At 37.8% G+C, this 12,539-nt stretch overlaps 1 protein-coding gene across 1 annotated transcript in view; it reads right to left on the bottom strand.

The window, feature by feature from the left end:
- The window catches only part of Lrt (Leucine-rich tendon-specific protein), a 68,562-nt gene that overhangs the window by 8,425 nt on the left and 47,598 nt on the right, over nucleotides 1–12,539 (bottom strand). Inside the window, exons 2-3 of the mRNA XM_066401336.1 lie at nucleotides 2,123–2,316; nucleotides 1,409–1,570 (exon numbers count right to left, since the gene is read on the bottom strand). Of these exons, the coding sequence (XP_066257433.1) occupies nucleotides 1,409–1,570; nucleotides 2,123–2,315 (355 nt within the window). The 5' untranslated portion in view covers nucleotide 2,316. The remainder of the gene's footprint in view (nucleotides 1–1,408; nucleotides 1,571–2,122; nucleotides 2,317–12,539) is intronic.

Here is a 12,539-nt window from a genome sequence, read left to right as displayed (position 1 = left end):
AAAGTATTTTTGTCAAGTTGTCAAAGTACTTTTTGTTCTATTTAGTGCTGCTTTTGAATTTTTTAACAATAATAATTTGTTAAAAAGTTAATTAGGAGGGGGGAAAATTTAGAACTGCACGGTATAATACACATTAAACATACGCAATGCAAAGGAAATTATAAGTTTATGAATAATTTAATATTGAATATTGATCACACATTATCACCTTTTCAAACCCATTCTGTTACGACCCTGGATCCTTTCTGAGAATCTTTTAGAAACTGTTAAGATGTTGTCCGAAAATAAGTAATGTAGTTTGGTTGCAAATACAATTCTAAACTTTCAAAAATTAGACTCTTAAAAGTATATTTTGAGACCGCAAGTACTCCCTAAGTTTCTGTTTAATTCGCCTCTGTGATTGTATTGTGATTATTCTTAGATTTTCTTCTTTATAAAAGAAACTTGGATGTTTCAAACTCTGGGAAAATCAGCGGCGTAACATCTTTTCAAGGGGTGGCGTAATAGTGCAATCCATTATGATAATAGTAAGAAGTATGTTACGAGCGAGACGAAAGTTTACGACCGAGTTATACGTGTGATCAGTAATTTTATCGAACAAAAAGTAACATGCCTAGAATTAATGGTTCCACGTATGATGTTTTTTTTACAATCTATGAAGTTCGGCAATGGGCCATTTGATAATAAACTTATGGAAGTCCTAATAGTTATGAAAATCTCCAAGGAAGATATTTTTTTTGTTGCCATTTTAAAATTCTTAATCAACACACAATGCACGCAACGTGACGTCGCTGCCATGGCAACGATAATATTACTTCCAACATGTCAAAGCTGAATACTATTGTGTAACATTATTACGTACTGCTTGAAGCTTCATTACACACACTGGCATAGGAATGGAAAGGCGTTATAAAACTAGACCTTTGAAATTCCTGCTTGGTACACTAATGGCTGTGCACAATGGGTTTTCTCTAATTTCATCCCTATTAAAGAGAGCATGGGTTTTCCAAACATTGGGAAAATCATTGGCGTAGTTTATTTTCCAAATACAATTACAAAGATATATACGATTTAAAAGTGCTCTTCACATGTAGAATGCAAATACCCCTTTAAATCTCTCTTCGATGCACTTCTGGTTTGAATGGTAGATATTTCTTAAATGTCCTCTTTTTTACCGAAAGCTGGAGCTATTGGACATTGGGGCAAATCAGTGGCGTACTTAGTCCCCTATTTTAAATCTCTGTGTGTCTTCCTCTTTGTTAAGAACTTGGAATGCTTAAGGTTTAGGAATATCGGCGGTGGCGCTTTGTGGATCAATTTTAGTTGCTTTGAGCATGTTTTATATGTACCGATTGGAAATGAGCATTCAGTAGAGCTACGGATATACTTAAAAGTCCCAATTTCTTACCTTCGAAAGCAATTGAATCAACGTCTCTAACCTCCCCAGATGAAATGACTAGTCCATGGAGCGAGATGCCTTCCAGCAGAGGCCCAGAGAGGACCGAAACGTTTTGCACTGTACAGTCTAGAAGAGATATCGAGGCCGCTCCCAACGATCGGAGCTTTCGGGCTGAAAGCAAACCCAAGAAAAGCGATTTATTAATGTTCTTAAGCCGCAGTCAATTTTTAAAGAATTATTAATGAATTCCGAACCGATTAAAATCCCATAAATCGATCAGAGGTTCGTGAACCTGTCAAAATAAATTCCGGAGGCATCGAACAAGCCGAAGGAATTCCTATCTTTACTAAACTCGCACGCGAAATTGCCGGGGCCCCATCTCTTACATTAATTAAACTCGGTTTGTTCTTTTTCTCACAACTTGCTCCCGATTTCCAACGCTAATGATAGGAAATTGGTCGTCAATCGATCGTTCGTTTGAAAATCAGTTGGATGCACGATATGGGGGCTCTCATCAACCATGGGAAAATCCTTCATTGTATGCACAGGATCGGAAATAACTGACAGGCTAAGAGTGATATGTCTGCGACGTCACTATTACTAGAATCCACGTCATAATGCTGTCATTATCACTAGGGCCTGCGTCCTTACTACTAGGGCCTACGTCACGATAACGTCATCGTTACCGGAATCGACGTCAAAATGACGTAGAGAGCATCTCACCTATTATTTGCAAAGCAGTCTTATCTCCAGTACATCTTAGAGTATGAGGCATGTCGCAGCTGCACTCTACCACTGGTTGCTGGGTTATTTCTGGACAATGCCATGTGCCACGGCCACCATCGGGGGGCGGCGCCGGGGAGGGTATTGCTGCGGTTCCGCACCACCATATTAGGGACAAAGTCAGCCACCACATTCTGAAATGGAAGACTGCAGTTGTAGTATTGTTGCATGGTTTTCTGATAAGGAACAATATTGTTAAGCGTTATTTGCAAGTCTGTTTACTTTCCTTTGTTGACTATTTACAACAATGGTTCTTATCTTAGACTGATTGAGTGTAAATCCATTTGTATGTAGATTATGGCGTTAAAACGAGCCTCATGCAGGACGAGTTAATAATTATATCAAGGACAAAGCTGATGACAAAACAAAACAAACAAAAAAAACTTTCCGGGGGTTTATGGGGTCTTCCCGTGGCTTTTTCAACCGCGAGCGTTTGCTTTCATTCTTAAGCGAATCGGGATCGCCCCAAGAAGTCCATATAGTAACGTGGTGACGCTACGCGAAGAAAATTAAGGGAAATCGAGAGGAAGAGAAAAGCAGAAGAATCAACCATGAAATAAGTCAACAAGATATGGAAAGAAGAGTGTCTTAAAAAAAATGTCTTGAAAATGAACTTTTCGGAAATAAAGGTAATTTCTGGAGCTCCACTAAAAGGAAATCTGCATTTGACGCCAACTTAGAAGTTCCATTATTTCTTCCATTAAAGCGCGATCAACCCTTATAGCTCGTGACCTAATTGCTAGGATGGTGAGCTTTTTTGGGTGAAACTCAAAAACTCGGCTGCTCCCAGAGGACTTTTGATAGCCTTCTTTCTCGTTAATGGTTCTCGTAAGAGTGTCCGCTTATCTGATTAGGTGAAAGTGTCACGGGACAGTAAAGTTGCGTATTAGGGACACCGCGTCAGCCACATTCTGAAATAGGAGATTATAGTTGTAGAATTGTTGGCATGGTTTTCTGATAAGGAGTAATATTATTGGGCGGCTATTTGCAAGCTCGTTTACTTTCCTTTGTCGATTATTTACAACAATGGTTCTTATCTTCAACCGATCGAGTGTAAATCCATTTGTATGTAAATTTTGGTGCCTAGGTAATAGAATTAGTAAGCTCAGGGTAGACGAGCGGCATGCGGGACTAGTTAATAATCATGTTCATGACAAAACTCATAGGGAGAGGTTTATGCAGTACATTCGAAAAGAAGCGTCAGATTGTGGACACTAGTGGGAAGGAAAATGCAATAAATGTAGGATCGCGTCCCTTGTAGATAGGCGTTACTTTTAAGCTGGATACATGTTAGATAGTAGGAATTAACTTTAAGATTGTCATACCCCTGAGGTACGACTCTGGTGGGCATTAGTTGGGGCATGGGAACTTCCCATGCCATGCCTTGTCGGTGTTGGAAATCCCCGCAATAAACCGGGTCGGCATTGGAACTGCCTGTAATATACTTTGTCGACATTTGAATTGCCCTTGATAGATTTCGTTGGCCCTATAGTGGCAGTTCCAATTCCCAGCTTAAGACGTAACGGTTTGACGCGGCGAGTGCTGCAGATGGCGCCCTAGCCAGGGTACGCCCATGGTTTATCACCATGGGTTTTAGTATTTAAGATTTTGCAGGGCATGTACAAGCCCTCTTTTCTTCTGGGTTCGGTTGTCGTTGGTAACTCAGAAGTCGCGTCTGCGCTAGCTAAACTCACAAGTTACTTTATACTCTCTTTTGTTCACTTTACATTAATAAACGCATACTTATAGTCCTTTCTTATCTGTGATTTCATTATAAGATATAAACACCATCCTATATCTACAGTAGTGTCAAAACCCGATACTACATAAATAATAATCAATAAGTAAATTAATATTGATGGCAATTAGACAAATTCTATAGTGCAGGGCGTTACTTAGGTGCGTGGCCGAACTTCAAAGGGCGATCCTTTGAGTGATTTTAAGGCGAAAGTTTATATAAACATAGGTCCGGTAATGTTTCGTTTTCAAGATACAGGATGTCAAACTTTTTTTAAATCGTTTTTTGTAAAAATCTTAATAATTCTTTATCCAATTTTGTTGAAGTTAGGCAGTGTCATTTATAGTTATTATTTTTACTTACGACTTTTTTTAAAACTTTGATATTTTTTCTCATTAAGCAACTAAAGTTACAACTTTTTTGTTCTTGAATTTTTTTCACATCGAGCAAAGCGCAGTCGCCTAACGATGCAACCAATGTATTGAAGCGGGGGCAATCACCTTGAGGCACTTCCAGTTAATCAATAATTTTTTTTACGCTTATGTTTATTTTTTTGTTTATCAGACAATAACGAAAAATGCACTTTGAACGGTTTTTATTTTCTTACTCGATAATGGTGCGTCGGAGGGAAAAATTGACACCCTGTATTTTCTTTGCGAAGCACTTTTCGACCAATTTTGTATAGTTTTTTTAAATATTTTTAAATGTACAATACGCCTGTGAAGTTTGGCACTTTAAGTTTGTGTCGCCTTGCAGCGTCCAAGGCCGGATTTGGCTCGCGAGCAGCAGCTTGGGGATCCCCGGAGTAGAGTCCTGCTGCTTATAAAGAGGAGGGGCTGTTTTGTGGAGGGCAGCGAGGCTTCAGCCCTTCCGCTTTACTGCTAGCGCTGCTACCTCAGATGAACTCATTTTTTCCATAGTTTTCGAAAAATTCTGCTACTGCTCTTTCACTTTTTATTTTTCTGTCAGCGAACATTGAATTATTATCGTTCGGCGAATTAGCGTGAATGGTCTAAAACGTGACCATCTAAGCTGAAAATATCGAACCGTGTCACTGCCCCAATTCTCCCCATTCTCCAAAGCAATACCACAAGCTAATAAGCCCCCCAGCCCACGCTGCGGCGAGTAGGTGTAAACTCTATTGAATAAGACAGTTATTAGAAAATAATAAGGAATATCCGTATTTGGCGTACTCGTTTGAACACTTTTACGTCTTATGATAAGCACCTGATTCCTTCATGAAGATAATCGAGCCTAAGAACAAACACACTCAATTTCCACAAGAAGCGTGGGACATTTACGTGCGATTTTATTCAACAAATAAATTCGTGTAGAGCTCGGCAAACAGACTCTTTGCTGAAAAAAAAGGTCATTCAATTGGCCGTGCTGTGATTGAAATGTCAAGAAACATAATAGCCTTCGACTCTATCGAGACAAACATCAAATTATGATAGAAAATTCCGATTTAAATTAGAATCGGCTTTAATAACGTTAAAAGGCACAACTAATTAAAGTTGATACGTATTTACATAGCCTTGTGCAACGGCGTGGTGAAATCAATGAGTTATTCGTACCGATAGGTGAGTACCAGGCGGAAATCGTGGGTTCCAACATAGAATAAATTCGAAAACCCGTCGCGTTCGTTCGGTCTCATTGGGGCATAGTTTGCATTTTTCCGTCTGCGTCTTTCGGAAGGCTTTTCTTACTTTCTGCTTATTATTTTCCTTTTTCCCACTGCGATTTAATGCCAGTGGAAACAGGCCCACGCCGGACCCGGCGCAGCTTGCGTGCACGTATCCCGAAATAAGTGAGAGATTCAGGTGAAAGTGGAGGCGTCCGAGGGGGCGTCCATCATTATCATCTAAGGCCGTGGAAAATGGGAAAACGCGCGAAGTACTGAGCTTTTCAAAGACACTGAGATCCTCACAAATGTTAATAAATGTAAAAGTTTGCTCAACAGTATTAATTTGCATTCGGCACGTTAGGAAAAGCCTGAATGGTTATTCGCCTCCCACGTCTTAACATTATCGATTCTAATATTTTCAAAGTCTTAAGTACGTTACTTTGATGCGGGATGGTTAAAATTACAGTTTATGTTCTTTGTTGAGGCTTAGAACCAGGTGATATATTGTCTGTTCGACGAGATCAGGTCGAATTACCATTAGTACCCACTTACATTGTTTTGCATCATATAATTTATCTTATACATATATAATTTATGCCAAAGATGCTTTTGTTAGGTTTGATACAGCACAGTCCGATTGGAGAGATTGTTATGCATTGTTTAGGAGGAACCGGAAATATGGTCAAATGTGATGGCCACAAGACTTGAGAGGGGTAAAACTCCTTTAGGAAGGCACATTCTTCTGCTTGTCATGATTTCAAAAAAAAAAAAAAACAGAATTAAAACATATTTGTTGCAGAAGGGAGCTTAAGGTTAATTCAGGTCAGTAGTAGTCTCCCGAAGTAGCGTTCATGCGGTTCCGGGAGGGACTATTGGGTGAAAAGAGGGAGAGAGTTTAGTCGGTCAGCGACTCTGAGAGGAGGCCAAGCCGACACTATGTGGACACACAAGAACGCTCTACGTCACGTCCACATGTCTGTGTGCAGATTCTCTAATTTTCTATAAAAAAAAAAGAAAATAAAAGTCAGTGGCTCTATTTAAAGTTTTACGTGAAGACCTAGTCGCTTATGAATCACACGCCAATCTGAAGTTACGTGATAAAATCAAAAGGTCAGATTTTTATTAGCGCTATTGTTGTGTAAGTCCACGAAACTCTTGATTTTTAAGAAAATGCAAGAGAAGGAAAATTGAATATTTTCATTAAGCACGCTAAAAAACCAGTTTTCTTACGATTTGTGAAGATTCTCATACTTATTTTTCAAGATTTATACTATTTTTTGTTTGTATGTTTATGCTTTCTTGATCAATCTCTTACGTTTTCTAACATTACTGAGAGAACTCTTCTATACGAATTTCCAGTAAAATTAGAATTTTTCAGCTTTTAGAAGGATCTTACAGTTTTCCAGTGATTTATGAAACTATTTTAAATTTTGACAATATTTTTTCCTTTTCTTTTCGAAGATCGAAATAACTATGATTTGCTTTACCAGATCAACTTTCCGAAAGTTGTCCTGAAACTGCGAAGATTCAACAATGAGCATTACCAATCTCGTTAATAGATTGAAATCAACTCAAGAAATCGAAGTTTTCACAGACTTTTTCAGCATATCTTTTTATCTTGCATCACCTTCTTCAGTACAGTGTTTATTCACATTTTTCTAAAACAACAAGATTGATACTTTGATGGAGTATCTTTATGGAAACGTGAACTTCAGAATTTGGAAGTGAGTTGAATCAACCTGAACTACGCCGCTCTGGCTCTATCTCTGATTGCTACGACATTCCTGAGCATTTCTTTTGTATGGCAGAATCAACTACACTTTACCAGATCACCTTTCTGGAAGTTGAGTCACTTTTACTCTATCACCGGTTTCCGTTCTTGCGAGTTGATGTAAGAATGACTCAAGTGAATTTCGATATTAAATTGACCTCTACCGATTGAAATCACAACATTTCTTAGTATGATCTCCTATTCTTTTAAAATAGAAAGGTCGATTACTTACTGCAAGATAACCCCCGGAATCTAGAAGTAAGCAGAAACCCAAAGATAGTTACCAAGCATACTACTCAGTTTTAATTAATTTAAGATATCAGCAATGAAATATCAGTTGCTTGAACGATATTCCTTTTGGGCTAGTCCTTCAATGTTCCTGGTAAAACTGTATGTGAAGAAATTTATAGTCAAAAAGGTACTCATTAGTCGACGGGTATCTGTAAGGGCCAAATTACTGATGTGCAGTTAACTTTAACTTAAAAGCTTGTGCTCATAGGAATCAAGAATAGAACCAATACCAAAGCTCTATTTTAATATTTCAAATGGAAATTAGCTTGCAGTTAATGTTAATTGAAGATTCGTAGTTTGGCTCTTAGTTACGGGGGTGTTACTGTCTTTACTGAAACTGTTAGTCAACCTGGTACTTTAGTTTAAAAACACTTGTCTGTCAGTCAGTTGCTGATTGACAGCTTGTTGACTGTCAGTTACTGATAGACAGCTTGTTGACTGTCAGTTACTGATTGACAGCCTGTTGACTGTCAGTTGCTGACTGACAATTGCTTTCTGAGTGGACCACCAACTCAAAAAAACTACTACTTCCTCTGTCCTAAAATAAGGTATACATTTCTGCAAAAATCGAGAATTATTGACCCTGCTTAAGAAGAAGCAGTATTTCATCACCTTTCTTGACTGATCAAAATAAACTTACCCTCTTAGAATATTGCATTTGGATGGTTAAACCCAATGGTCATTTCGAAGACTTTTTTTACTCTTTTCATATAGACGAAAAATGGTTTTATCTCACTCAAGAAAAATGTTCCTATTATATCAGTCTGAATGAAGAATTACCAGAAAGAACTTCGAAAAGTAAGCGATTCATAAGAAAAGTGATGTTCATGATTGCAATAGCAAGACCTCGATACGATGTTCATAGAAAAAAATATTTGACGGAAAATTGGGAATTTGGCCGTTCTTTTTTAATTAAGCAAAACAAAACAGTAAAAACTGTCTAAAAGACAGTCTAGTTACTAAAAGTATTGAAGCAACAGTACTGCAGAAAGCAAAACAATGATTTTGAAGAATATTATACTTGCAATTAAAGTTAAGTTTCCGACATCTGCAAAAAAAAACAATTTATATACAGCAAAATAATGCCAAACTACATTTGTATAATGATACTCAAAAAATTCTGTCTAAAGGATCTAGGAATGGTTGGAATATTATAAACATATCTCAACCGCCCAATAGCCCAGATTTGAACCTTTTAGATTTTTTTTTAATTCAATTCAATCGCTTCAATATGAATCATCTCTGAAAAGCATTGAAGAGCTGATTGATTGCGTGCAATTGGCGTTTTATCGATTAGAAAAAGATAAACTGGAAAACATTACAAGGTTGTATGGAGCAAATTATAACGATTAGAGGTGGAAACAATTATTCAATTTCTCATTGAGCGACGCTAAACTTGGGCGTGAAGGCAGGCTTCCTATATGGTTACATTGCGCTGATAACGTTTTGGCTAATGCTCAAAATACCGGCAGTAATGCTATTAATTAGGTTAATAAGAAAAATAAGTTTAATTTGTTCATAATTCTTTCAAAACTCCAATTAAAATTATCTGTTAAGACTGTTGTACACGGGGTGTCTGGAAATAACATCAAAATATTTTGGGAGGCGATTATAGAGACTAAAATAATAAAAAAAGTGGGCCTTTTTTACTTAAAACTATTTGCGATTCAGGAATTGGTTTAAAATTTTAAGAAATATCACAAACAAAAAAGTTAGGGCAACATTTTCGTAGGAGACCCCCGGTACGCGACGCCCCTGTCTAACATATGCAATTATTAACATAAAAAAGTGCTCTGACTTCAACTGATTAAAGTATATCGAATTTGATAATTTTAGATATTCAGAAAATGTTGCGAAAAATCCATCTTTAGAGTTCCTTCTTTAAGGAGCTCTAGCCTCTTTTAGAAGCAATTTTTGGGGTATGTTTATATGAATTTTTTTCATTATTTCAATCTCTAGAATCAGCTCCCAAGATATTTCAACGTTATTTTCAGACACCCTGTATCTTATTTCGGGACGAATTTGAATCGGCAAGGTATATCTTGTTTTGGGTTAAACGGAGCATTTTCTTAAGCGTTAATTTGCAGTTTTTCAGTATTATTTGGCATCAGTTACCTAAATCCTTCAAAAGAGGGAATTGAACGAACAGACCAGCACATCTCCTCCACCTCAAAAAACTGCGATATCTTGGTTTCTCCACCTCTCAGTTACTCTTTCGCCTCCGCCACAAACACTTCAGCCTACAATTACTTAACATTTTCCACGGCTGTTTATGCACGCGTTAAAGCAACATATCCGATCATAATAGAGACTAATCATCTATATAATGACTTGTTTTCTCAGAGTAAGCCCAAATAGCGGCCGACACTGATACTATCACGAGACACAGGAGCTTATAAGGATGATATTTTAATGATCCGATGATAAATTCCGATTTAAAAGAGAAGGACAAGTGACAACCTGGCAAAAAAGGAGTTCTTGTATAATATGATGATGGGAGAGATTATATGCGGCTAATTAGCGATTATGCAATACGTTTTTAAAAGCTGTTTTATGAGCAGGTACGTACCCACTTATAAACTGGTGGGCGTGCGCGGCTTAATTAAGATTAATAATTTTTATCTTAAGACTCAGATTCATCAGTACGACGATGTGATTAAAACACGACAGCTCGTTTGGCTGATTGATCCGAAGTTCAAAAGCTCATCAGCGTCTTCAGCACCTTGTTGCAACGGTCATGTATGTGGCAGCTTCATCTGGTATTGGGCGACCAAAACCATTTAAATTGTTCGCTTCCAGGTGTACATTAAGTTCCCATCATTACCATGGGTCTTACCAACAATACCGATGGCAAAAATGCGTCGATAAGTACGCAGATGGCAACCAGAAGTTATATGAGGTCCAAAAAAGGAATTCGATTGAAAATGGTGGGTAATGCAAGTTGCAAGACCGCGGAATGTCGAATCAAAACAAAGATGGACATGCACGCCGGTGAAATTAAAACCAGTAGAGATGAAATCTCTGGTTTATGAGACTTGTTGACGGCAAGAATGGCTCTTTTTATTATGAAATGCTTGCCGGAGGTGCATTGTTCTCTCGATTAAGGCCGGTTTGGTCTCTTTGGAGGAGCGCAGCCTTACAGTCCTCGGCTGAGGTCGCGCAATACCATAATGCGTTCGTTTTATCACTGGAGAACATAAATTACAATGGCAGATGCTCAAATATGACGTGATTACATAACTGGTAGGCATGTTCTCAAAGCTGCACATAACAACAAGAAAATGGATGTTCTCGTTCGCCTGGTTACTAAAGCTTGGCTAATTGCTGCGACGACCCACTCACAAGAATAAAAATACGTTGAGATCATTATTGTGTCAGACTTGTAAAGCACAGTTGTCCATTCCGAGTAAAATGCCAACTCTACTTTAAAATAAAAACGTTTTCTAGGCTGTAGAAAAAATCCATTCGTCACAGATAACGCTCGGCTTAGAGCCGTAGACACGAGCCAAATAACTAAGGCTTCAAAAACACGGGAGATACAGAGTGTGCACATACAGATACCGAATATAAATGACACAAAACATAAAGGAGATCTTCATATTGGTCAGAACCTCACATTAGCAGAGGCCCGGCATCTATTATTTTTTTAAGAATTGCAGGGTCACATCTTCAGGTGATGGTTTAAATTGAGTGATTTTGAGCACTCAAACATTCCCAGGAAATGAAAGATGCCCTGTCGATTTTCTTCTATCTGACGAGTGAAACCCGCTTGTTACTAGTTGGAAATTTGATAAAATAGAATATTGGGAACTTAAAATTTTTCATAGAGTAAGAAGGAAATTAAAAGAATAAAAGAGAACAACATCACAAAAAAAAAGAAAATCTATAAATCTGATGACAAAAAAACACATTTTTCCGCGTAAAAATTTTCTAAATAAACAACAGGTTTAGTAACGTTTATTGCCTCCACGAACTCCAATCATGGCGTCCATGCGGCAACGAATCGCATCAAATTTTTCCTGAAGGATTTGCTTCCATTCGTCACGAAGTGCTTGTTCCAAGTCACTTATGGATTGAAACTCAACATAATTACCATGAATGCCTCGGGCCAACATATCACATGCATTTTCTATTGAGTTCAAGTCTGGACTCTCCGGGGGCCACGATAGCAAAAGAATTCCAATTTCATCCAAACACGCTCGTGTTGATCCTTGCAGAGTGTGGACGAGTATTATCGAGCATTAAACGTGTGTTAATTTTGGAGGGTTTGCATTAAACGCCTAAAATTCCTGGATGCTCTATGACCCCCTATGAATTTCCCAATATTTTAAAATCATGAAGCTTCATCATTACTTCACGCGAATGTAATTGATTCTGAAAAGTTAGGGATTGAATCTTTACTTCAAAAAAAAAAAATGCTTTCATTAAGTAGGGTGGTGAACATTTTCAATCTGAAATGAAATAATCAGGAGATTTTTGGAAATCGCCAAATTTCCGTTGGCTCCAAATAAAAAAGCCGCTCCTTTGGAAGACGTTGCGGAAATCTTCTTTGTCGGAAGACATACTTTTCACTTTATTCCAAATAGGGCATTTGGTAATATTGTATGATTCTTCACACAAAACACAGATCGCGGAGCAAGATAGCTCTCCTTAAATGGTCAAAGAGCGAATACTTACTTCCCGAAGAACAAAGAATGTCGAAATGAGATACGCAAGGGGTCATATAGGGTTACTAAAAAGTCCGGAAGTGGCTCAATATCTTAAAGATATCGTATACGAAATCAACGTTAGTATTTCATTGCGTCCGATATTAATCTGTAAAGAACGATTTTTTTTATACCCAAAATTAATACTTTGGTGGACCTTAACAGCGATCTTCAGTAGGCATTTTCCATTAAGAATGTGCTATACCTATTTTCAACCGTTACTGAGA

The sequence above is a fragment of the Euwallacea similis genome, chromosome 22 (genome assembly GCF_039881205.1).
Source record: "Euwallacea similis isolate ESF13 chromosome 22, ESF131.1, whole genome shotgun sequence".
Classification (NCBI taxonomy): Eukaryota; Metazoa; Arthropoda; class Insecta; order Coleoptera; family Curculionidae; genus Euwallacea; species Euwallacea similis.
Note: the sequence above shows the minus strand (reverse complement) of the source record. Positions and strands in the feature narration are given on the sequence as shown.